Source organism: Dryobates pubescens, chromosome 6 (assembly GCF_014839835.1).
Source record: "Dryobates pubescens isolate bDryPub1 chromosome 6, bDryPub1.pri, whole genome shotgun sequence".
NCBI lineage: Eukaryota > Metazoa > Chordata > Aves > Piciformes > Picidae > Dryobates > Dryobates pubescens.
The window spans coordinates 1,377,487-1,403,928 of NC_071617.1; the positions used below are offsets into that span (position 1 = coordinate 1,377,487).

Sequence of the window (26,442 nt, forward strand, 5' to 3'; positions counted from 1 at the left end):
GGAGCCTTCCCAGCCCTGTCTGGATGTGTTCCTGTGTGACCTGTGCTGGATTCTCTGCTGCTGCTCTGGCAGGGGGTTGGACTGGAAGATCTCCAGAGGTCCCTTCCAGCCCCTAACATCCAGGGAGCCTGTGAACAAATGAAGGGAGACACTCTTTCCAATCAGGCCCTGCTCATGCTGTTCTTCACTCAATTCCTGCCTAGAATTGCACAGAGGCTATTTTTAGCCTTCCTAAACCAGCAAAGCTGCCTGGCTGTCCATCCACTTTTCCTCTCCATACTATGAGGAATGCACAGAACTCACTCTCTGACCAAATGTTTTGCAAGACACAACAAAACTGACTTCCTTCTGTCCATGGCCAAGCAGAGGCCAGGGACAAGTGGAGTCCCTCAGGGATCAGCACTGGGACCAGTCTGGTTGAACATCTTTGTTGGTGCCATGAACAGAGGCACTGAGTGCAGCCTCAGCAGGTTTGCTGAGGACACCAAGCTGAGTGGTGCAGCAGACAGCTGGAGGGAAGGATCCATCCAGAGGCACCTGGACTGGCTGAACAGCTGGCCATAGGACAAACTCATGAGGTTCAACAAGAACAAGGGCAATGTCCTGCAGCTGGGGCAGGGCAATCCCAGGCACTGCTATAGGCTGGGCAGGGACTGGCTGGAGAGCAGCCCTGAAGGAAAGGACCTGGGGGTGCTGGGGGAGGAGAAGCTCAGCAGGAGCCAGCAGGGAGCACTTGCAGCCCAGAGAGCCAAGCAGAGCCTGGGCTGCAGTAAGAGAAGCAGAGCCAGACGGGAGGGAGGGGATTCTGCCCCTCTGCTCCACTCTGCTGAGACCACAGCTGGAGCTCTGGGGCCAGCTCTGGAGCTTCTGTGCCAGGAAGGATCTGGAGGGGCTGGAAGGTGTCCAGAGAAGGGTCACGAGGAGGAGCAGAGGGCTGGAGCTGCTCTGCTGTGAGCACAGACTGAGGGAGTTGGGGTTGTGCAGGCTGGAGAGGAGAAGGCTCCCAGGAGACCTCATTGTGGCCTTCCAGGATCTGCAGTGGGCTCCAAGAAAGCTGGGGAGGGACTTTTGAGGGTGTCAGGGAGGGATAGGACTGGGGGGGATGGAGCAGAACTGGAAGTGGGGAGATTGAGATTGGCTGTGAGGAAGAAGTTGTTGCCCATGAGGGTGGTGAGAGCCTGGCACAGGTTGCCCAGGGAGGTGGTGGAAGCCTCCTGCCTGGAGGTGTTTGCAGCCAGGCTGGAGGTGGCTGTGAGCAACCTGCTGTAGTGTGAGGTGTCCCTGCCCAAGGCAGGGAGGTTGGAGCTGGCTGAGCCTTGAGGACCCTTCCAACTCTACCAATTCTGTGATTCAGGTCCCCCCTGCAATCCTCAGCCCTAACTGCAAACAACCAGCAGCCCTTTCCCACCTGCTCCTTGGTCTCCACAGGGTTGTTTGGGGTGAGAGCAAATGAGCAATTGAAACTGAGCCTTTTCAGCAATTCCCTTCCTTAAACCTGCCAGATTGTGGCAGTTATTCAGGAACTCAGCCTTGTTTGTATTTGCCTTGCATCTGCCTTTCTCCAGCATTTGCTTGGCTCAGCTTTGCCACAGCTTTCCCAGGAGTGTCCTCAGTATCCCCCCCCCCCCCACCCCCCAAGAGTCATTCCCCCGAGAATTCCTGGAACTGACTTGCTCACCCTTGCTGGCCTCCCTCAGTAAACACTCATTGATAGGATGTCCAAACATTCCAAGGGGCTTCTTCATGTTCTGCATGAGATAGAGGAAGGCCTTTTGTCCTTCCAGTGTGCTCTGGAATAAGGAAGGCTGCCTCTGCCACGCATTGTGGCACAGGTGAAGCCAAGTGCTAACCAGGTTTGGGGGCTAAGGGCAATTTTATGAGCCAGAACTGCTTCTCAGCACTACTCTCAAGTTCAGAGGTGGTCATGACTCATATTTGGCAATTCTCTGCCTGTAGGAAGGGCACAGCCTAGAGCTTGGATCCATCCAGCAGAGCCCTCAGCACAGCAAGGACCTGGAGCTGATGGAGAGGCTCCAGAGGAGGGCCAGGAAAATTCTCAGGGGGTTGGAGCAGCTCTGCTGCCAGGCCAGGCTGAGGGAGCTGGGGGTGTTGAGCCTGGAGAAGAGAAGGCTCCAGGGAGAGGGGAGGGGAGGCTCCAGCTGGAGAGCGACTTTTGAGGGTGTCAGGGAGTGATAGGACTGGAGGGGAATGGAGCAAAACTAGAAATGGATAGATTCAGATTGGATGTGAGGAAGAAGTTGTTCCCCATGAGGGTGGTGAGAGCCTGGCACAGGTTGCCCAGGGAGGTGGTGGAAGCCTCATGCCTGGAGGTGTTTGCAGCCAGGCTGGAGGTGGCTGTGAGCAACCTGCTGTGGTGTGAGGTGTCCCTGCCCATGGCAGGGGGGTTGGGACTGGATAAGCCTTGAGGTCCCTTCTCAACCTAATAATTCTGATTCTATGATCCTGTGATTCTGATTCTATGTTTCTGTGATTCTATGTTTCTATGATTCTGTGATTCTGGTTCTGGGATTCTGTGATTCTATGATTCTGGTTCTGGGATTCTATGATTCTGATTCTGTGATTCTGGTTCTATGATTCTGTGATTCTGTGATTCTGATTCTATGATTCTGATTCTGTGATTCTGATTCTATGATTCTGGTTCTATGATTCTATGATTCTGGTTCTGTGATTCTATGATTCTGATTCTGTGATTCTGGTTCTATGATTCTGTGATTCTGATTCTATGATTCTATGATTCTGATTCTGTGATTCTGATTCTATGATTCTGGTTCTATGATTCTATGATTCTGGTTCTGTGATTCTATGATTCTGATTCTGTGATTCTGATTCTGTGATTCTATTATTCTGGTTCTGTGATCCTGTGATTCTGATTCTATGATTCTATGATTCTGGTTCTGTGATTCTGATTCTGTGATTCTGATTCTGTGATTCTATGATTCTGATTCTGTGATTCTGATTCTGTGATTCTATTATTCTGGTTCTGTGATTCTGATTCTATGATTCTGTGATCCTGGTTCTATGATTCTATGATTCTGGTTCTGTGAACCTATGATTCTATTCCCATTCCAGCCCCTTCCAAATGCCTGAGTCAACACCACCAATGGAAGACCCAGCCAGCAGTCTCCCAGTGCCCTTCAATTAAAAAAAAACCCCAGGCAGCCTCTCACTTTTTCAGTAGTTTTATTGAAAAATGCCTCTTTCCTTTCTGAAATAAATAATATAAGGCAGTGAAATTCACAATTTGCAGTTTAAAATATAAAAGCAGCAATTCTATATCCATAGTCTTGCAAAACAATTTCCAACTGCTTTTGGGGTTGCTTTTTCTTTTTTTCTTTTGATAACTAAAAGAAACAATGCCAAAAAAAAAAACCAAAACCAAAAAAACCAAAACCAAACCCAAAACAAAACCAAGAAACCAAATGAAACAAATGAAAAAAAATAACCCCAATAATAATAATAATAAAATAGATTCCATACTAAATATACAACATAAACATGCAATTTCCACCTCTGCAGGATTGACTGCAATTTGGCATAAATGTTGCTGTGTCTTCTACACCCCAGGAGGTTTCAGGGCTTTCTCGTGCTTGTGTCCAGTTGATACAAGGGTTGGCAGCTACTGTGGTGCTTAACAGCTGTCTAAGAGCAGGACACGGCCTGCAGAGTGGCAGTAACTAAGAAGAGGAGAAGATGGCAACGATGGTGGAAGGAGAGAGAGGTTTGGGGTTCTTGCTTTTGGGGTTGTGTGGTGTGTTGTGGCTTATGTGTTGTTTTTCAAGCTAGGTGATGCAGCTCTGTGGTCTGACCAAACTGCAAACATGCACCTGAAGAGCAGAGAAGAGCTACAAGCAGAGAGAGTCCTTGGAAGGTTTGCAGCAGCTCTGTGGTGATTTTGTTGCTGCTGTTTGGTTTGGGTTTTTTGAGTTCTTTTTATTTGTTTGTTTAGTTGGTTATTTATTCGTTCATTTATTCGTTCCTTTATTGGTGATTTATTTGTTTTTACATCATTTCAAGGAAAAGGCAGCACTGGGGCTAACTGAATGCACCTCCTGATCCTGCTAGAAGCAAGAAAGTATTTTACAAGCAATTGTGGAGCGAGGTTGAAGCCTCTCTCAGGCACACACATTGCTATCCCCACAAAAGCAAGGCACACAGCAGGGGTGCACCCTGCTGCTGAGAATAGAACAGAATAGAATTAACCAGGCTGGGAAAGACCTTTGAGGTCATCCAGTCCAACCTGTCACCCAACACCATCCAATCAACTCAACCATGGCACCAAGTGCCTCATCCAGGCTCTTCTTAAACACTTAGAAGACCACACGGTCCTGTTAGCAAAAGGAAAGGGTGCACTCCCCCTGTGTGTACCTGCAAATGCCAGCATAGCAAACCAACCAAACCCACCAACCAACCAACCAGCATCAACCCAAGACAAGGCAGAGACCTCTTAGGGGTTTGGCTTTGCTTTCCTCGCCAGTGATCTTTTCCAGCGCATGTGCTCAGGGTATTCTGGCGACTGCATTTCGCCTCCATAGTCCTCATACTCGTCCTCTCTCCTTTCTGACTCCATAGGTACTACAAAGGGTTCACCTTCAGGCTGATAGGGTCCACTTTCAGGCACGTATGGCTCTGGTTGAAAATAGTTTGGTCCGATTGAACACAACAAGTTAACGGCACAGCTGTGACTCCGCAAGCACCACGCGAGTTAGTTTCGCCCTACAGCAACCTCTTAGCCCAACCTGACTCCCACAGGACAAAAAGGCTGAAGGTAAATGGTTCACTGGGAGGGCGATTTGCAGCTTTTGTTCGTGAACACTTGTTGGGTTGGGTGGTTTTGGGGGGAGGGAGGGGGAGCAGACAAAAAGGTTTGAAATGAAAACTTCTTTTAAAGGATTTTGTCTTTCTAAGGCAAAAAATAAATAGACCAAAAGTAATCAAAGGTTGAAACTTGAAATTGTTTTTGAAGGCTTTGGATTTGTGATACACAAAACAAAAGTAATCAAAGGTTGAAAATAGGGGGAAAAAAAAAATTAAGGCTTCGGATTTGTGATACAGAAAGCAAAAATAATTAAAGATTTTAAATGGATTTTTTTAAAGGCTTTGGGGGAAAAAAAAAGGAAAAAAGGAATAAAGGAAAAAGAAAGAAGATAAGAAAAAGGGAAATAAGGGGGGGAAGAAAAATTAAAAAAAAAAGAAAAAAGGATAAAAGAAAAAGAAAAAAGAGGACAAAATAAATAAGAAAATAAGGAAAAAGGAAAAAGAAAGGGGGAAAAAAAGAAAAAGGGAAATAAGGGGAGGGAAATTTTTTTAAAAAAGAAAAAGATAAAAGAAAAAGAAAATAAAAGAGGAAAAAATAAGGAAATAAGAAAAAAGGAAAAAATTAATAAGAAAAAAAAAGAAAGAAAATAAGAAAAAGGGAAATAAGGGGGAAAGGAAAAATGAAAAAAAAAAAGAGGATAAAAGAAAAAGGGAAAAAAGAGGAAAAAATAAATGAGGAAATAAGAAAAAAGGAAAAGGAAAAAGAAAGAAAAAAAAGAAAAAGGGAAATAAGGGGGGGAACAAAAAAAAATTTAAACAAGAAAAAAGGATAAAAGAAAAATTAAAAAAAGGAAAAAATAAATAAGGAAATAAGAAAAAAGGAATAAGGAAAAAAGAAAGAAAAAAGGGAAATAAGGGGGGAAAAGAAAAAATGGGAAAAAAATAAAAAATATAAAAGAAAAAGAAAAAAGAGAAAAAAATAAATAAGGAAATAAGAAAAAAGAAAAGGGAAAAAAAGAAAGGAAAAAAGGGAAATAAGGGGAGGGAAAGAAAAAATGGAGGAGAAAAAGAAAAAAGGATAAAAGAAAAAGGAAAAAATAGGGGGAAAATAAATAAGGAAATAAGAAAAAAAGGAAAAAAGAAAGAAAAAGAGAAAAAGGGAAATAAGGGGGAAAAGAAAACAAAAAAAAGGATAAAAGAAAAAGGAAAAAAACAGAGGAAAAAATAAATAAGGAAATAAGAAAAAAGGAAAAAGGCAAAAATAAAATAGGGGAAAAAGGGGAGAAAAAAAGGGAAGAGAAAAAAAGGGGGAAATAAAAAAGGAAGAATGGAAAAAAGGAGAAAAGGATAAAGGGAAAAATAGAAAAAGGAAAACAAGGGAAAAAAAGAAGGAAAAAAAAGAGAAAAGAGGGGAAATGGCAAAATGAAGGAGAAAGAAAAGAGAAAAGCAAATAACAAAGGTGATTGTACAGCTACCTCAGTAAATCCAAGCACTCAACTTAATTAGCAGAAGACAGAGAGGAGGGACAATGACCGTGGAGGTGTGGCACAGCCTGATCATCTCTGCCAGGGGGAAAGCAAAGTGGAGCCAACACAACTGTCACCAGCAGGCAACAGATAGGACAGGGCAATTTCTCCTGCTGTGCCTCCCTAACCCACCGAGTTACAGCTGGTGCTTCAAGGAACACCAACCAAACTACAGCTGAACAGAAGGAAAGTACAAGTTTATATATACACACACATCATATATATATAAACCTTTGGTATTCAGATCTGCAGCTACAGAATCCAACAAGATTAGATCTTAAAGAGCAAAAGTAAGGCAGCAGCCTGTGGCCTGCTTCAGCCAGGGTCACGACAGGCAAGGAGGGCCAGGCAGGGCTGATCAGTTCTCAGAGCTGTTATTCTGGCACACAGCAAGCAGCAGCAGGCTTTTAATGCAAGAGCATCAAGGTAGAGTTGTTAACAGGTTGGGGGTTTCTTTAGTGGGTAGGGTCCCACCCGACTCATTTACAAGCCACAATTAGTTCGCTCTTTACAGAGGCAGCTTTCTGCTTTACCAGGTTCAACCTGTCCCCTCCTCACGGCATTACCTTGGCTGGTTAGGAGGTTTATACAGCCCTGCTGCAGCACCCAGGCTGGTGCTGGGATGGGTCTGTTGGGCTTGGGCTTTTGTGGGGTTTGGTTTTTTGGTCCTGCCCTGGGGGCACAACAACCCCAAGCAAGGCTCCAGGCTTGGGGCAGCGTGGCTGGAAAGATGCTGGCAGAAAGAGACCTGGGGGTGCTGATGGCCAAGCAGCTGAAGAGGAGCCAGCAGTGTGCCCAGGGGGCCAAGAGAGCCAAAGGCCTCCTGGCTGGGCTCAGCAATGCTGTGTCCAGCAGCAGCAGGGAGGGGATTGTCCCCTGGCACTCAGCTCTGGGCAGCCCACACCTGGAGGCTTGTGTCCAGCTCAGGGCAGCTCGATGCCAGAGAGCTGTGGAGGTGCTGGAGCCAGGGCAGAGGAGGGAAAGGAAGCTGGGAAGGGCCTGGAGAAGGAATCTGCCAGAGAGAGGCTGAAGGAGCTGGGGATGGTCAGTGGGAAAGAGAGGAGGCTGAGGGGAGACCTCCTGGCTGCCTGCAGCTCCCTGCAAGGAGGTTCTGGAGGGGCCGCTGCTGCTCTCTTCTCCCAGGGTAATTAGTGAGAGAAGAAGAGGGCAGAGCCTCAAGCTGCCCCTGGGGAGGTTGAGAGTGGAGCTTAGGCAGCAGAGTGGTCAGGGCTTGGGATGTGCTGGGCAGGGAGGTGGTGGAGTCCCCAGGGCTGGCTGTGTTTGAAGGTGCTTTGGCTGTGGGGCTTGGGGCTGTGCTTTAGGGGTGAGCCTTGTAGAGTAGGGTTAATGGTTGGGCTTGATGACCCTGAGGGATCCTGGGGGTCTTATCCATCCTGCATGTTTCTGTGATTTCTGTGCCTGGCTGGCTGGCTATCCAAATGCAACCAGGCTTTACCCAGTGGCCATCACTGCCTCCCTTCCCTCACTCAGGAGCGGTGTTAGTACAAGAAGAAATCTCCCGGTTCTATGAGGTCAACACGGTTCAAAGGAAATAAAAAAACACCCAAACAAACAAACAAACAAAAAAAAACCCCCAACAACCCCCAGCCAAACAGAACAGAACCAAACCCAACCAAACCAAAAACCCCAGTCAAGCAGATCCGTGGTGAAATAAAGGCCTCCGTTAGGGGCCGGGTGTCTAACAAGCACGTGCGCAAAGACATCTCAGAAACAGGAGGTTTTGGGGTTGTTTCAGGGGGGGTTTCAAACTGTAAGCAGCAACTGGCGACTTAGAAAAGGTGTTAGCCGAAACCTGAAACAGGTCAAAGATGAGGTTAGTCTTTTTAACATTAAAAATAAAAGGAAAACAAACAAAAAAATAAGATAAAATAAATAAGAACCAAACCCCCAAACAAAGTCCCTCTGATGTGCACCGACATCGTTGTACATCCACAGCAATACATGGCAGGTAAGTTCCAGGCATAGATCTATATATGTAGGCACAGGGGCCCTTGGCCTCTTGGTTGGGTTTTGGGTTGGGGTTTGTTTTGGGTTTTTTTCCCCTCTTCATTTAAGTCAGGAGTTTGTTCGTGATCATAGAGTCAATGAGGTTGGAAAAGACCTCAGAGGTCATTGAGCCCAACCTATCACCCAACACCATCTCACCAGCTAAACCATGGCACCAAGGGCCTCATCCAGGCTCTTCTTAAACACCCTCTATGAGGAGAGGCTGAGGGAGCTGGGGTTGCTTAGCCTGGAGGAGACTCAGGGGTGACCTTACTGTTCTCTACAACTACCTTAAGGGAGGTTGTAGACAGGCAGAGGTTGGTCTCTTCTCCCAGGCAAGCAGCACCAGAACAAGAGGACACAGTCTCAAGCTGCACCAGGGGAGGTTTAGGCTGGAGGTTAGGAAGAAGTTCTACACAGAGAGAGTGATTGCCCATTGGAATGGGCTGCCCAGGGAGGTGGTGGAGTTACCATCACTGGAGGTGTTCAGGAGGAGACTTGATAGGGTGCTTGGTTGCATGGGTTAGTTGATTAGGTGGTGTTGGATGACATGTTGGACATGATGAGCTTGAACATCTCTTCCGAACTGGTTTATTCTATTCTATACCTCCAGGGATGGGGACTCCCCCACCTCCCTGGGCAGCACATCCCAATGGCCAATTAATCTTTTTGGGAGGAACTTTCTCTGTACAACCACAGGAACAGGCTCACAGGTTCACAAGGTCAGAGGCCCACAGGATGTTAGGGGTTGGAAGGGACCTCTGGAGGTCTTCCAGTCCAACCCCCCTGCCTGCCCTCCTCATAGTACGGAGAGGAAAAGTGGATGGACAGCCAGGCAGCTTTGCTGGTTTATGAAGGCTAAAAATAGCCTCTGTGCAATTCTAGGCAGGAATTGAGTGAAGAACAGCATGAGCAGGGCCTGATTGGAAAGAGTGTCTCCCTTCATTTGTTCACAGGCTCACAGGATGTGAGGGCTTGGAAGGGACCTTTGGAGAGCTTCCAGTCCAAGCCCCCTGCCAGAGCAGGGCCATAGAATCCAGCACAGGTCACACAGGAACACATCCAGATGGATCTTAAAAGTCTCCAGAGAAGGAGGCTCTAAAACCTCTCTGGGGAGACTTTTCAGTGCAGTCTGACCCTTGCAGTAAAGTTCCTTCTCATTCCTCAGAAGTTCAACCTCAACAGGTTGCCCAGGGAGGTGGCTGAGGCCCCATCCCTGGAGATATTCCAGGTCAGGCTCAAAAGGGCTCTGGGCAACCTGGGAGACCTTATTGGTGTCTACAGCTACATGACAGGTTGGACTTGATGATCTTTGAGGTCTTTTCCAACCTTATTGTATGAAAGGAGGTTGTAGACAGGTGAAGGTTGGTCTCTTCTCCCAGGCAATCAGCACTAGAACAAGAGGACACAGTCTCAGGCTGTGCCAACAGAAGTTTAGGCCAGAGGTGAGGAGAAAGTTCTTCCCAGCAAGAGAGATTGGCCATTGGGATGTGCTGCCCAGGGAGGTGGTGGATTCACCATCCCTGGAGGTGTTCAAGGAAGGCTTGGATGTGGCACTTGGAGCCATGGTTTAGTTGTCAGGAGGGGTTAGGTGTTAAGTACTAGGTTGGACTTGATAATCTCTGAGGTCTTTTCCAACCTGGTTCATTCTGTGATTCTATGATCCTGATCTAGTTGAGGATGTCCCTGCTGACTGCAGAGAGGGTTGGACTGGAAGACCTTTGGAGGTCCCTTCCAACCCAGACCATTCTGTGATTCCGAACCAGCAGCCCTGAGCCTGCAGGTGTGTACATATATAGATATAGACCCAGCTTTATTTGTCATTCTTTTCATGACTACATGCACAGTACACTAACAGCAAACCATATCCAATAGCAGTCTGACATACACTGGGGTTGAGATGTTGCAGTGCATACATATTAATTGGTTAACAAGACTGTGGTCCTGCAGGATCCTCGTGTTAAAACATGGATTAGAATCCTTCCAGCCAGCGATTGGTGGCCTCTATGACCCTCTATTTTTAATTCCAGAAGCTGCCTGCTGGTTTGAGCTACAGCACAGGGTGGGAGGCTGATACAGCCCAGGGCTGATCAGATTCCCTGGTGCTTAACTCAGCAGAAATTATAGGACAGAGGTGGGGTTGGTTTGTTTGGGTTTTTGAGTTGTCTGCAGTGCATCACCAAATGGATTTCCCTTGTGGAAAACATTTTTTTGTCCTCAGGCCTCAATTTTGTGTCACTAGTCCTGCCACTGCTCAGAAAGAGACACACAGAAATTGCCAACCACAGCACAGAATCCTCTTTTATTTTGTCAAGAGAGGCATGGAGAGTTCAGCCTTGTTCTGAAGGAGGTTGGAAGGGGTGGGGATGGAGGGGGAGGGGGGGAAAAAGAAGAAGAAATTGGTCACTCCAATCCTATCAGCAACATTGTCAACTACTACCCTGCTATGTTTATCCAAAAAAAATAAAATAAAGACAAAAAATAAGACTAAAATATTTGCTTCCTACAACCTCTTTCAAACCAACCACAACTATCCTCAAATGCATCCAGGTCAAAGCCCCCAGGAGCGCTCCTAGCCCTGCACGCTGCAATGAGGCAGCCCTGCTCAGCAGCTCAGGATGGCCAGGCTAGCAGGGCTGCCTCATCTGAAGCAGCTCCACCATGAACAGTCACATCTGGGAGGGCTATTTCAGGCAAGCCAGGGGGGTTCATCACCTACCTGGGAATCCTTGGCCGTTGTAAGGGATGCTGGCACACTGGGATGAGTCACAATAGCCTGGGGGCCCCGGGGGCCCTCGGATCCCAGCGTTGCCAGGACGGCCTGGGGGCCCTGGTGGTCCTCGAGATCCCGTGGAGCCTGGTGGACCAGTTCTAGATTCTCCTTGCGGCCCTGGTTGGAGAATTGAAAGGTTGGGAAGCTGTTGCAAGAGCTGGCAGCTAAGTGCCTGGGCTACACAGACTGGGCTGTGCCCGCGGGGAGAGAAGGTTTGCGCTTTGCGGTGGTCAACAGAAAGGAAAACAAACAGAGCAACAAAACCAAAGGAAATCTGAAACTGTGGCTCATCATTAGCTCCTTCCCTGTGTGTGGCTTTGTTTAAGGATTTATTCACAGAAACTGATGTGAGCCAAGTAAGGAACATCAAGGAACTCTCTGCTTTATTTCCCTGCTGTGTGAGACAGCGAAGATCTCGAGGGAAGCTGCTAGATTAGACAAGCACACTGGATTTCAATTAAAAGCAAGGACTGCATTAATTCTGCTAGCCTGCAACCCCAGGATAGATGAGGTAATGTTTGGGTTGGAACCAGGCTTCATTATGGTTAGCAGGAAAGTGAAAGCTTCGAGTAACTGGGGCTACAATTTGCTGCAAGCATTTTATAGGTCCCGTAACGAGAACCGATGCTCAGCCCTCGGAAACTACAAGCAGAAACAAATGATGCAGCTGACTCCTGCCAAGGGAACACAACTGCTGCATGCTGGAGAGACCAAAACCAAAGCCCAAGCCATGAGTCTGTCATCTGGGTAGCTCTGCACATGGGACTGCTTTGTAGACAATTTGTAGTTAGAATTGTCAGGGCTGGAAGGGACCTCAAGGCTCAGCCAGTTCCAAGCCCCCTGTCATGGGCAGGGACACCTCACACTGCAGCAGGTTGCTCACATGTGCTGCCCAGGGAGGTGGTGGAGTCACTGTCCCTGGAGGTGTTCAAGAGGGGATTGGATGTGGCACTTGGTGCCATGGTCTAATCGTGAGGTCTGTGGTGACAGGTTGGACTTGATGATCTTTGAGGTCTCTTCCAACCTTGGGGATACTGTGATACAGCCACATCCAGCCTGGCTGCAAACACCTCCAGGCAGGAGGCTTCCACCTCCTCCCTGAGCAACCTGTGCCAGGCTCTCACCACCCTCCTGGGGAACAACTTCTTCCTCACATCCAATCTCAATCTCCCCACTTCTACTTTTGCTCCATTCCCCCCCAGTCCTATCCCTCCCTGACACCCTCAGAAGTCCCTCCCCAGCTTTCTTGGAGCCCCCTGCAGATCCTGGAAGGCCACAAGAAGGTCAACATGTGTCAAAAACTTCTTCATTCACCATCTGCAGTCTGGTTCCCTATGGAGAAATGCTGTGGGTTGCTTTGCCCCCCCTCCCCCCCCAACTTCTCTGTAATTTGATAAAAGAAGAAATATTTACCAGGTGGTCCTGGCAAACCTCGTGGTCCTTGAGATCCAGTCCCTCTTTCTCCCTTCTCTCCAGGCATTCCTACAAAAGAAAGAAATGTTTTTGAATTACAAATATGAGCCATAAAGAAAAGAGAAAAAAATAAACCAACAATGAGAGGAAGGAAACCACATGAAATGAAATTTTTCCTGCTTTCTCATTGATATTAATATTTAGTCCCCATTACTCAACACACCAGGGCTGGCCAGCCCTTATTTGGTGCAGATGTCCAAACGTGCATTTGGAGAAACAATTTGGATATAAATGCAGCAAACTATAACTAAAGTGGGATGCAGAGGCAATTTGGTGTCAATAAAAAACGTTCCCAAACATAGAAAAGTCTCTGAGACACTCCAAAGACCACAGCAGCTCATTAGTTTAAATGACAAACAGGAAGGCATCTTCCAGCTTGCACATTGCTGCTTAAAGAATGCTTTACACTTGCTGAGATACAGTTTTGAGGGAACCTAAGTTTAAGACAGGGCAGGATTCAGAAATTCATGTCTCTTTGATTTCTTCTTTTGTTTTCCTAGGCTGTTTTAAGGATTAGCACAGAATGGTCAGGGTTGGAAGGGACCTCAAGGATCAGCCAGCCCCAACCCCACTGCCATGGGCAGGGACACCTCACACTAGACACTTGCCGATCTTCACCTCAAAACTCAGTGTTCCTGATTCGACAGTATCTTAAACCTGTTCTATGTGGATTCTACAGTATATTAAGCCTGTTTTGTGTCCACAAGCTCTGTTCACAGAATCATGGAACTGTCAAGGTTGGAAGGGACCTCAAGGATCATCCAGTTCCAACCCCCCTGCCATGGGCAGGGACACCCCACACTAGATCAGGCTGCCCAGAGCCTCAGCCAGCCTGGGCTTAAACACCTCCAGGGACAGGGCCCCAACCACCTCCCTGGACAACCCATCCCAGGGCTTCACCACTCTCATGGTGAAGAACTTCCTCCTCACCTCCAGCCTGAATCTCCCCACCTCCAGCTTCTTCCTAATATCCAATCTCAGTCTCCTTCCTCTAGCTTGGATCCATTCCCCTCAGTCCTGTCACTAGCTCACACCCTCCCCAGCTCTCAGCGGATGAGAAGCTCAACAGGAGCCACCAGTGTGCACTTGCAGCCCAGAAAGCAGCCTTCTATTAGATGCTAGAAAAGATTGCAGCAGATGTTGGGGGGGGGGGGGGGAAGAGCACTGAGTTGAGCAGCTGGAGTAAACAAAAGCCACAGCTGTAGAGTCCAGGCACTCCAGGTCTTTGCAGAGATCCAGGGTGGCCACAGAACTGGGTTTGCTCACAGGTTCCTGTCCTGTTCAGAGTTGCTTCCTTTCCTCAGACACAGTAAAGAGCCAAGGATAAAGACCTAATTCTTTCAAGCCCTACTTTTCATTCTTGGTAATGACTCATCCCCCTCTCTTCATCACAGTTGTGTTCTGAGAAGGGTTGTGTTACTCCAAACAGCCTTTCAAGATGGAGCTGGTTGGTGCCAGAGAAGTTCTGGGAGCGTTCACTGTCCTGGGATATCCTGTGGCAGCCTGAGGCAGCAGCCAAGTTGTTCTACCACCTTGTGTTTCGTGAAACATGAGCAAGGGAGAGACCTTGGCAAGCACTGATGGAAGCTACCTTCTCCTCCAGAACAGTGCCTGACTGTCCTTCAGGCGATCCAGCTGACCCCACAGGCTACTGCTAGCTGTGGGCTTCCTACATGGTAAAGGCATCAGACTCTGGCAGCCTCTGCGCTGTGGCCACTGTGAAATACACAACTGCCTTGGAGTTTACTCACCTCTTTCACCGGGTGGTCCTTGCACCCCAGGAGGTCCTGGGAATCCTGGTCTTCCTCCAGGTCCAGGCTCTCCTCTTGTCCCAGCAGCTCCTGGGGGCCCAGGTGGTCCTGGTGGGCCTGGCTGGTTACGGTTTGAGTAATAGTCGTTGGGGATTTGGTTCAGCATTTGGTTGAAGCGACTCATTTGACCTTGACAGGGACAGAAACACGGCTCAAGGAACCACGTGAAATGGGGGAAAGGCTTTTAGCAGGGGGGAGGGAGTAGCAAACTCTCTCTCCTCTTGAAATCCTACCCTTTTTTCCCTTCAGTAAGTCAGTGGCAAACCAGTACAGATGAATGAAGCACACTTAAGGTTAGAAGGCTGATTAGAAGGCTGATCAAAAGTGGAGGAGGGAGGGAAGAAAGGTAAGGGGGGGCTCTGGAAGCCAATAATATAAACAGAACTTAGCTTGAAAGCAACAAAGGTCACAAAATAAGCCCTTGTTTACAATGCTCTTGCTCTCAGAGTTCTAATTAGAAGGTTTTCTTAACTCTGAAGAACAGAAAGGACTTGCAGTATCACACTCCTCTGCACTTGCAGAGCTCTGAAGCTACCACAGGCACAGTTTAAATCATCCATGTGCAGAGCCCACAAGGAGGCTTTCTTGCTGCACCTATATATCTTCTGAACACAGGCAAATAATAGCTCCCAAAGAAAGGTGTCTGAAGAGCAGCCACAGCTCTGGGAAGCTATGCAGAGAGGAGCTCTTCAGGGGGACCACATCTGACCCTACCTAACTAGTGTAATGTGCCAGTCCTAGCTTAACTCTGATGAGGAGAGGAGCTGACTATGAACAAAACAAGGCATGGATGTTCAAAAAAGAGATGATAAAAGACCTCACCTAGCACATCCTCAGTCATAAGCCTAGTGGATTCCTGAGTGGACTTTTCTTTCTGCTGTGCTGGCTGGTACAGGCTCCACATAGCAGCCATCATAGACATTGCCAAGCACAGACCATGGAACCATAGAATTGTCAGGGTTGGAAGGGACCTCAAGGATCAGCCAGTTCCAACCCCCCTGCCATGGGCAGGGACCCCTCACACCAGCTCAGGTTGCCCAGAGCCACAACCATCCTCCTTTCCTTAAGGATCCCAGAGGTGCATCAGTTTACCTCAGTCAGCACTTCCTCTTGTTATACAAACTATCTGAAGATCAAGCTCTGGGCACGTTTGGCCTCCTTGGCAGCTCTGCTGCCTGCAACAGCACTGCCTCGAGGGACAGAGAGAAAGCCTCTGTGAAGAGCACTTCCACGGGCTGCAGAGCCATGAATTGAAGTCAACTTTAAGTCCTCTGCTGTGTGGCAGCAGAGGACCTGAATTCAGCTTGGAGTCCCTCCCCAGATAAATATCCTTTTTTGACTTGCATGCACAGCTGATTCTCTGCACAGTGTTTACTCAAGAGTCATCTCTCCTTTCCTGCTGGCAGGCCTCCTGCAGTGAGCATCCTTTTTTTCCTCCCCAGTTCCCTCCTCCAGGAGATAAGAGGTCTCATGGGAAAATGTGTGCTGATTTCATGGCAAAGATGAAGTCATTTTGGAGCAGACTGACCAAAGGAAAGTCCTTTTCCTCTTGCAGAGCATCAGGCTTGCCTGTGGCCATGGATTGTGCCACGACCAAGCTAGCCACCTGCATCTGGCAAAAAGGGAGCATTACAATTGATGTTCACCCACCAAATCACTACAGCTCTCCCTGGGCTCTGTGACCAGTATCCCTCACCTGCCATGGTTTGAGGCAGGTGCCTTTTTAAGAGCCAAACACAGAGTTGAGTCCTCCAGGAGGACCAGGAAGGTCCAGGGGATGGACTGGAAAGTTGTCACTTGGTTATCCCATCCCATAAATTCTGCATCTCTGTATCAATTTGGCTGCAAAGCTTTGTCTTTCTCTTTCTTCCCTTTCTCCTCCCTGGAGGCAGTGAGCTACCTGATCTGGTGTGGGGGGAGGATGGTTCCAGTTTTATTTGTGGCCTTATGGGACAAACTAATTTCTGCTGTACAATCTTGGCCTGTTTAGGTCTAGTGCCAGGAACCAGGGAGAGGCAGTTACAGGCCTGGCCAGCCTGAATACATCCTGAATCCAGCTTGAATCCAGCCTGAATCCTGCCTGACTCCAGCCTAGCAACAGGGGGAGGGGGAAGAAAGAGCCCTGGGGGTGTGTGTTAAACCCCAGGTGGGGAGAAAAGAATAGAATAGAATCACAGAATCAGTCAGGGTTGGAAAGGACCACAAGGATCATCTAGTTCCAACCCCCCTGCCCTGGGCAGGGACAGCAGCTGGGGTTAGTGGTTTAGTCTGGGGAAGGTTCTGGGGGCTTTTCATACATCCTGTATCTGTATGAGGTGTTAAGGATTGCTGTGTGCTGTGCTTTCCTGTGTACTTTTGGATACCATCTCTGTATTTCTCTCTAGTTCAATGAGAGCCTCTTTATTTCACTTCCTTTGGGAGTAGAATCATTTGTGTCTGCTCTTCAAACCAAGACACCTTAAATACAAACCACTGCTGGGTTGTTTTTTTCTCTTGATTTAGCAAAGTAGTGAATCACTGCTAGGAGAAGCAAAGCAGCACTGCTTACCATTTATCAGTTGTTCACAGACTTGTCTCGCCACTGCTCGCATCATGTTCTGAGAGGCAATGTCACCCTAAAGAACCCAAGCCAAAGGTGTTATTAGCAAGTCTCTGTGCTTTTAAAGACACACTGTTCAATTAACAGCTAGGAGGGAAAAAAATGCCTCTGAAGCAGACTTACCCTGTCACCTTTCTCTCCCTTCATTCCAGGTGCACCCTGAAATAAACACAGAAGAAATGAAACAGCTGCAGGGTTAGCTTGTTCCATCCAATCTTGTCCCATCCAATCTTGTCCCATCCAATCTTGTCCCATCCAATCTTGTTCCATCCAATCTTGTCCCATCCAATCTTGTCCCATCCAATCTATGCACTTGAGATGTGCAGCTCTAAAAAAGCCATTTTGGCTCTGGAGGAGATGACCTCCAAGGTCCCTCCCAACCTAAGCCATTCTGTGATCCCTTCACGAAGACAGACCTGGTGCTCCTTGAATTTCACTTATACAGAGATGCTAAAGAAGGTGCCAGAAAAGATTGGGCAAGCAATGATCTTCTGTGTGTGACCAAACACAATGACAGACTAAGAAGAAAAATATCTGAAGGGAAAATTCAAACCTGAGCCAAAAAGAACACTTGATGTATTGTGACACTTGGGAGCATGCTGGCAACAGGAAAGTTGAAGTCCCAGCATCACGCTTCTGTATGTGGCCAAAGGTCTCTTACGAGTTATATATCACTGCTTCATGTTAAGTCTTAAGATCACTCATCATTAAAGGAGGTGAGCCAGGAAGACCTCACTTGGAGTACTGCAGCCAGGTCTGGAGCCCTCAAGATAGGAAGGACCTGGACATCACCAGCCCTGGAGGTGTTCAAGAGGGGATTGGATGTGGCACTTGGTGCCATGGTTTAGTAGTCATGAGGTCTTGGGTGACAGGTTGGACTTGATGATCTCTGAGGTCTTTTCATACCTTATTGATTCAATGATTCTGTGATGGAGAGGGTCGAGAGGAGGCCATGAGAATGCTCAGGGGCTTGGAGCAGCTCTGCTCCCAGGACAGGCTGAGGGAGCTGGGGGTGTTGAGCCTGGAGAAGAGAAGGCTCCAGGGAGACCTAAGAGCAGCCTGCCAGGACCTGAAGGGGCTGCAAGAAGGCTGCAGAGAGACTGTTGGCAAAGGCCTGCAGGGATAGCAGCAGGGACAATGGCTTCAAAGCAGAGCAGAGCAGATTGAGCTTGGATGTTAGGAACAGGTTCTTTACTATGAAGGTAGTGGAACACTGCACCAGGTTGCCCAGGGAGGTGGTTGAGGCCTCATCCCTGGAGGCAGAGATATTCAAGGTGAGGCTGGACAGGGCTCTGGGCAACCTGATCTAGTTGAGGGTGTCCCTGCTGATTGCAGGGTGGTTGGAGTGGATGAGCTTTGGAGATCCCTTCCAGCCCAGACCATTCTATGATTCTATGAATAGCACATCTAGCAAGGACAGATGGAACACATCCAAATGTGGCTGGAGAGTCTCCAGAGGAGAATCCACAACCTCTCTGGGCAGCCTGCTCCAGGGCTCTGGGACCCTCATAGTGTAGAGGTTCCTCGTCCTGTTGAGCTGGAACCTCCTGTGCTGCAGTTTCCATCCATTGCCCCTTGGCCTATCCCAGGGTGCAGCTGAGCAGAGCCTGTCCCCTCCCTCATGACCCCAGCCCTCAGCTATTGATAGACATTGATCAGATCCCTCTCAGCCTTCTCCTCTCCAGACTGAACAGCCCCAGGGCTCTCAGTCTCTCCTCCCCAGGCACTGCTGCAGTCCCTTCAGCATCCTTGGAGCCTCCCTTGGACTCTCTCCAGCAGATCCCTGTCCCTCCTGAACTGGGGAACCCAGAGCTGGATGCAGTATTCCAAGTGAGGTCTCAGCAGGGCAGAGTAGAGGGGGAGGAGAACCTCCCTGGATCTGCTGGACACACTTCTGAGATCACAGTAGTGATCTCAGAAGGATTTTTATACCTTGCTTTGCTCTGTTTGCCATGATTTTGGCCACAGCGATAACTGCAGATGCCCATTTGAAATCAGTGGAAAAGCAGCTTCATGGTCATTAGTTTTAGCCACTAGGTCACCCTTTGAAATATCTAACAGTCTGTGAAGTGTTTCAAAAATGTTCTTTTCACTTTGCCATCAAAACATAACATAAGGAACAAAGAAATCAAGGCTGCATTTGCTGCATGACATTCTGAGGAAGCCATCATGAACAGCCCTTCCAGTGCTCCTGAGCACTCCCTCTGACCTGGGCCATATGGAGCATAGAATCACAGAGCTCTCAGGGTTGGAAGGGACCCCAAGGCTCAGCCAGTTCCAACCCCCCTGCCATGGGCAGGGACACCTCACCCCACAGCAGGTTGCTCACAGCCACCTCCAGCCTGGCTGCAAACACCTCCAGGCAGGAGGCTTCCACCACCTCCCTGTGCCAGGCTCTCACCACCCTCCTGGGCAACAACTTCTTCCTCACATCCAGTCTGAATCTTCTTCCTAATAAGAACTTCTTCCTGACAAACTGGATGCCAGAATGGATGCCAAATTCCAGGGCAGTACAAACAGAACTGATGGTTCCTGAAGCTGCCAGTGTGAGCTTTCCAGGTGACTTCAGTGGATGGAGAGTTAGGCCACAGCTCAGTTCTTTTCAAAAGCTACTGGAAACCCAGGATGGGTCCAGAGGGCACAGATTTGTTAAGCAAAAAGAGGCTAGCATGACTTCAAACAGATTTTCACTTGCAGCCCAGGTTACTATTCAAATACAAGGCATATTTCACAGGCTCACAGGATGGAAAGGGGTTGGAAAGCACCTCTGGAGACCTTCCAGTCCAACCCCCCCTGCCAGAGCAGGACCTTTCAAAGGTGAAAGAGCAGTTTTGGTCAACTGCTTCTCTGCAGGGCTGTCCACATAGCTCCACCACACATCCTGAGCATTAGTGCTCTTTACATTGTGGTGTTTCTTTAAGGAGCCTGTTTATCACCATCAACAAAGCTAAGTGTGGGCTGCAGCTGCTTGCCACAGCATTCCTACAGTCCCCACAAATAATCTCCACAAAACAACAAATCATTCCACTGAGGTCATGGCAGATCACAGTGCCACAGTGCATTAGAGGTTGGAAGAGACCTCCAGAGACCATTCAGTCCAACTCTCCCACCAGAGCAGGATCACCCAGGGCAGTCTGCACAAAAAGAGAGATTGGCCATTGGGATGTGCTGCCCAGGGAGGTGGTGGAGTCACCATCCCTGGAGGTGTTTAGGAAGAGCCTGGATGAGGCACTTGATGCCATGGCTGAGTTGATTAGATGGTGTTGGGTGATAGATTGGACCTTATGACCTCTGAGGTCTTTTCCAACCTGGTTAATTCTCTTCTCTTCTCTTCTCTTCTCTTCTCTTCTCTTCTCTTCTCTTCTCTTCTCTTCTCTTCTCTTCTCTTCTCTTCTCTTCCTCCCCTCAGCCTCCTCTCTTTCCCACTAACCATCCCCAGCTCCTTCAGCCTCTCTCCAGCAGCTTTCTTCTCCAGGCCCTTCCCAGCTTCCTTGCCCTGCTCTGCCCTGGCTCCAGCACCTCCACAGCTCTCTGGCACTGAGCTGCCCTGAGCTGGACACAAGCCTCCAGGTGTGGGCTGCCCAGAGCTGAGTGCCAGGGGACAATCCCCTCCCTGCTGCTGCTGGACACAGCATTGCTGAGCCCAGCCAGGAGGCCTTTGGCTCTCTTGGCCCCCTGGGCACACTGCTGGCTCCTCTCCAGCTGCTTGGCCATCAGCACCCCCAGCTCCCTTTCTGCCAGCATCTTTCCAGCCACACTGCCCCAAGCCTGCAGCCTTGCTTGGGGTTGTTGTGCCCCAGGGCAGGACCAAAAAAAACCTCACAAAAAACTAAGCCCAACCCTTACAGACCCATCCCAGCACCAGCCTGGGTGCTGAAGCAGGGCTGTATAAAACTCCTAACTAGCCAAGGAAATGCTGTGAGGAGGGGACCTCCCCAGAGCTGAGGACAGTTATAAGCCATCCACAGTCAATTTTGCCACTTATTGAAACCAAATGAGCCTCATTCTTCGGCTTGTGACCTTGCAGAGGTCCTCTGCTTCAGCCTCATGACTGGGAATCAGCTCTTCCAAACTGACTTGGAAATCTGAAGACTAAGAGGCCAACTGGCTGGGTTAACCACAAAGCTCAGGCTCCACCTGGATGCTTTAGAAATATGATTTCCAAAGGAGGGGAGGGGAAATAATAATGAATTACAACTGCAATTACTGAGTTGCTGTTTGCAGCTTCCTCCCACTTGGTTTCATGCTTCTTATTGCTTTTATTCTTCTTAAATTTCACTTCATTTTCTCTTACTAGGCCCCAAAAATAAATGAGTGCAATTTAGCCAAGTGCTTGCCAGCACTTTGAGAAGCAGCAGCTGCTGCTGACACTCTGTTTGGTTGCTGCCCTGCACCGAGGGAGTCACTTGGGGTCAGGGTGAGGCAAAGTTATTCCATGCTGCATGTGGGATTATTTATTCGTTTCATTTCTGAGCTGTGGGGTTACAGCCTGGGGCTGCAGCAAAGGTCTACAGCTCAGGGAGGACAAAACAAAGGGAGTTTTGCTATTTTTACTTTGAAAGATAATGCACTCAATTGTTTTCCCCAAAAGAATGCTTGCTCCCCACAAGAACCACCAGTTCCTTGCTCCCAGAGCAGCATCTTGTTGAGCCTTCATCTAGGAGACCTCATTGTGGCCTTCCAGGATCTGAAGGGGGCTACAAGAAAGCTGGGGAGGGACTTTTGAGGGTGTCAGGGAGGGACAGGACTGGGGGGGATGGAGCAGAACTAGAAGTGGGGAGGTCGAGATTGGCTGTGAGGGAGAAGTTGTTGCCCATGAGGGTGGTGAGAGCCTGGCACAGGTTGCCCAGGGAGGTGGTGGAAGCCTCATGCCTGGAGGTGTTTGCAGCCAGGCTGGAGGTGGCTGTGAGCAACCTGCTGTGGTGTGAGGTGTCCCTGCCCATGGCAGTGGGACTAGAACTGGCTGATCCTTGAGGTCCCTTCCAGCTCTGACAATGCTATGATTGTAGAATTTCCATGTGCTGCTTCAACAGGAGCTGCCAGCCTTGCTTTGCACTGAAACTGTAGCCTGATTTCCTCTTACACATCTTAATTCCATCTCCATCTTTGCTGCTAAGCTGGGTCAGCTACCCAGTGTCCCAGGTGGAGGAAAACCAGGATACACCTTGTAGCTTGGAGCTCATTTCTGAAACAAACCTTGTACCTTGTGCCCCAGCTATGTCTATCAAGCATCTGACAAGGAGCAATGACTTCATGTTACAGGTGACTGACTACTTGTTACAGAATCCAAAGGAGAACCAGGAGGATGCTTAGGGGGAAGAGAGACTGAGAGCCCTGGGGCTGTTTAGCCTGCAGAGGAGAAGGCTGAGAGGGATCTGATCAATGTCTCTCAAGAGCTGAGGGCTGGGGGTCAAGGGGAGGGGGCCAAGCTCTTGTGGGTGCTGCACAGCAAGAAGCCAAGGAGCAATGGAGACAAACCTGAGCAGAGATGGTTTCAGCTGCCCAGGAGGAGAAACTTCTTTGGGGTGAGGGTGACGGAGCCCTGGAGCAGGCTGCCCAGAGAGGTTGTGGAGTCTCCTGCTCTGGAGCCTTCCCAACCCCCCCTGGATGCATTCCTGTGTGGACCACCCTGAGTGATACTGCTTTTGGCAGAGGGGTTGAACTGGATGATCTCTGGAGGCCCCTTCCAGCTTCTAATGTTCTATGATTCTGGTTCTCTGCTGTCTCCATTCCCAACTCACAGTTTCTCAGTAGTGCTATAAAGGAATCAATTAAAATTTCCCCTGAGCATGTTGGGTGACAGCTCCTCCTGTTCAAGGCCATCCCTGTTCAGGATGCACTTCAAAGGTTTGAAAAAGAATACACAGAACCAAGCCCCAACTAATTTTGAAACCACATTGTAGAAAGCACAACATTTTACAGAGTACAGAATGAACCAGGTTGTGAAAAGACCTCAGAGATCATCAAGTCCAAGCTATCACCCAGCACCATCTGATCAACTAAACCATGGCACCAAGTGCCTCATCCAGGCTCTTCCTAAAGACCTCCAGGGATGGGGACTCCACCACCTCCCTGGGCAGCACATCCCAAGGGCCAATCTCTCTGTATGGGAAGAATTTCTTCCTAACATCCAGCCTAAACTTCCCCTGGCACAGCTTGAGACTGTGTCCTCTTGTTCTGGTGCTGGGTGCCTGGGAGAAGAGACCAACCCCCACCTGGCTACAACCTCCCTTCAGGGAGTTGGAGAGAGCAAGAAGGTCTCCCCTGAGCCTCCTCCTCTCCAGGCTAAGCAACCCCAGCTCCCTCAGCCTCTCCTCCCAGGGCTGTGCTCCAGACCCCTCCATCAGCTTTGTTGCCCTTCTCTGGACACCTTCCAACATCTCAACCTCTTTCCTAACCTGAGGAGCCCAGAACTGGACACAGGACTCAAGGTGTGGCCAAAGCAGTGCTGAGCACAGGGCAGAATGACCTCCCTGCTCCTGCTGGCCACACTGTTCCTGATGCAGGCCAGGATGCCCTTGGCCTTCTTGGCCCCCTGGGCACACTGCAATACAGAAGAAGTTCTCTGACATCATCAAAGATTCTCCACCTTCAACAGAGCAGAACCTTTTCAGCACACAAAGCCACCAAGAGAAAGACTTTCCAGCCAGTTTGCTGACCTAGCTCTTCATGCTTCTGCAGTAGGAGTATGTGTCTTGGCACAGGACACACTAGGATCTTTTTAGTGGAAACCAGAGACCACAGTTTCCAGCCTCAACCACTAAACTCAGCACAACAGCACACTGCAAAAATGAAATGGTTTGAAAACAAATACATAAATAAAATAAAGTAAGGCTTGTGGTCTTAGGTCAGCCCCACTGTGCTGAGCACTGTCAGGAGTACAAGAGGAGGGTTTGAAGCAAGAAGTCTCCTATTCATCAGCAGGCTGCAATTTTCAATGGGGTACTGAGAGTGTCTCATTAGCTTACTGGTGTCCCACGGTCTCCTGGCTTCCCTGGTTTGCCACTTGGGCCAGCAACTCCTGGAACTCCTGGGGCACCCTGCAGCAGGAGACAGAAAAAGTGAGCAGTGGAAATCCACAACAGCCACAAGACATTAGAGATGTGTTACTGTGTTGAGTGCAAAACACACTGAAAGTGGCTCCTGGCAGGTTTGGGGTTTTTTCTGTTGGCTGCACATGAGGCTTTTCCTCCTGAAAAGAAGAGTTGGTTTCTTCATGGAAAGGCATCCCTTGGTGCAACACCACCATTGCACAGGCATTTCTGAAGCTACAGGTGCAGACAGTGTCTGTATGGTTTTGCTATCCCTCTTAAGGACAGGTTCCTAGGGAACAGAAGACAGACTCTGAAGATGCAGATAGTGTCTGTATGTTTCTGCTGTCCCTTTTGATGACAGGTTCCTAGAAGTAGAAGACACTTTGCCCTTCTAACTTCACCTAGCAGCTCTGTGATCCACATGGAAGGCAACAAGCAGGCCATGAGAATCACTCTAGTGGTACTAGATGAGTATGAACAAATAAAAGATCAGTGTTGGGTTCTGTGATTAATGTCACAGTGGAGCACAAGGACAACCAACCATGGGAGAGCAAAGGCAACCCTGTCAGCACCCTGCCCTAGCAGCTCCTGGCTGTGTAAATGCACATGGTGTGAATGTGTGCTCTGGCTGCAGGTGCCCACTGGGACTGCATCTTCCACCTCACTGCTTTTTGACTCTGGTTAACATGGAGCTGCGCCAGCTTGACTCTCTTGGCATGTCTGGTCCAGCAGAAGGTGTTTTTCTCCAACAGTCAGCACCTTTTCTAACACAAGGAAATAGTTTTTTAAGCAAAAATTAATCCTCAAATAGTCCTGTCAAGAAAAATTTGTATTATTAAGAGCATTTGTGCACCCTCAGCAGGGTTGCTGATGACACCAAGCTGTGTGGTGCAGCTGACAGCTGGAGGGGAAGGGATCTATCCAGAGGGACTTGGACAGGCTGGAAAGCTGAGCCCAGGACAACCTCATGAGGTTCAACAAAACCAAGGGCAAGGTCCTGCAGCTGGGGCAGGGCAATCCCAGGCACTGATATAGGCTGGGCAGGGACTGGCTGGAGAGCAGCCCTGAAGGTGCCATGGTTTAGTTGGTGTTGGGTGATAGGTTGGACTTGATGAGCTCAAAGATCTTTTCCTATCTGATTTATTCTATTCTATTCTACTCTATTCTACTCTACTGTACTCTACTCTACTCTATTCCACTCTATTCTACTCTATTCTACTCTACTGTACTCTATTCTACTCTATTCTATTCTACTCTATTCGACTCTATTCCACTCTATTCTATTCTCTTCTATTCCACTCTATTCTATTCTATTCTACTCTATTCCATTCCATTCCATTCCATTCCATTCCATTCTTGACAGAAAAGTGGAACTGGCACAGAAACTGAAGCAAACCCCATCCCCCTGGCTCTCTCTTGGCTCAGGACTCTTATTTCAGAGTTGTGCTGCTTTTAGGCTATGCCTTTAACAATTTGGTCACAGACTTTGAGCAGAAAAGTAAAAGAGTGTAAATAAATCCCCATTGGGTGTGAAAAGGAAAAGTAAAGATCATTCTAAGTGATTCCATTGGAGAGAGATCTGCTCTGAGGTTGGCTGTATTGGAGCAGTCTTCCCTCTGCTCACTTCGTGCTCTGAAGGGAGTCCAAGCTGCTTCTGCCTGACCTTGGCTGCATTGTTTTGGTGAAGCCTAACAGCTACTCTGTCTCTGCTCCTTTCTCCCTCTTGGCCAGGGGCTGGGGGGACAGAGGGACAGCCTCCCTGGCCTTCTAGACCAGGGAGGTTCTTGTGTTGTTTGTCAGTTGTAACTATCTGCAACTGTTGTGAATCCTGGAGGTTTTGTACATCTCCTTTGCATTCCACTGCAGACTGTAGGCTTTGCCTGTGAGTAACAGCTTCCATTTGCTTCCAGCTGAGCTGGTCTGGCACAGTTAATGTCTGGGGGGAAATCTCAGCCCACCACCAGAGCGTATCAAAGACAAACACGATACTCACCGCGGGTCCTGGCGGGCCCCTGGGGCCTGTGGGGCCATCTTTTCCTGTGAAGCCCTGGTCAAAAACAAAAGCTTGCTTAGAAACTTGCTGCAGATTGCAGCCTGGCCTCATAGATCCTTACCCCTGCCAGCAATGCAGACTGGGGGAGGAGGGGATAGAAAGCAGCCCTGAGGAAAAGGACTTGAGGGTGCTGGTGGGGGAGAACACCTTTAGGGTGTCAGGGAGTGATAGGACTGGGGGGGATGGAGCACAACTAGAAATGGGGAGATTGAGATTGGCTGTGAGGAAGAAGTTGTTCCCCATAAGGGTGGTGAGAGCCTGGCACAGGCTGCCCAGGGAGGTGGTGGCAGCCTCCTGCCTGGAGGTGTTTGCAGCCAGGCTGGAGGTGGCTGTGAGCAACCTGCTGTAGTGTGAGGTGTCCCTGCCCATGGCAGGGGGGTTGGGACTGA

The 26,442-nt window shown here is 48.8% G+C and overlaps 1 protein-coding gene across 1 annotated transcript in view; it reads right to left on the reverse strand.

The window, feature by feature from the left end:
• Positions 1 to 4,009: 4,009 nt before the first annotated feature.
• Positions 4,010 to 26,442, reverse strand: part of COL12A1 (collagen type XII alpha 1 chain) — a 147,751-nt gene continuing 125,318 nt past the window's right edge. The window contains exons 59-66 of the mRNA XM_054162538.1: positions 25,994 to 26,047; positions 23,935 to 24,006; positions 17,090 to 17,125; positions 16,916 to 16,982; positions 14,308 to 14,496; positions 12,497 to 12,565; positions 11,030 to 11,200; positions 4,010 to 4,647 (exon numbers count right to left, since the gene is read on the reverse strand). Coding sequence (XP_054018513.1) covers positions 4,466 to 4,647; positions 11,030 to 11,200; positions 12,497 to 12,565; positions 14,308 to 14,496; positions 16,916 to 16,982; positions 17,090 to 17,125; positions 23,935 to 24,006; positions 25,994 to 26,047 — 840 coding nt within the window. The 3' untranslated portion in view covers positions 4,010 to 4,465. The remainder of the gene's footprint in view (positions 4,648 to 11,029; positions 11,201 to 12,496; positions 12,566 to 14,307; positions 14,497 to 16,915; positions 16,983 to 17,089; positions 17,126 to 23,934; positions 24,007 to 25,993; positions 26,048 to 26,442) is intronic.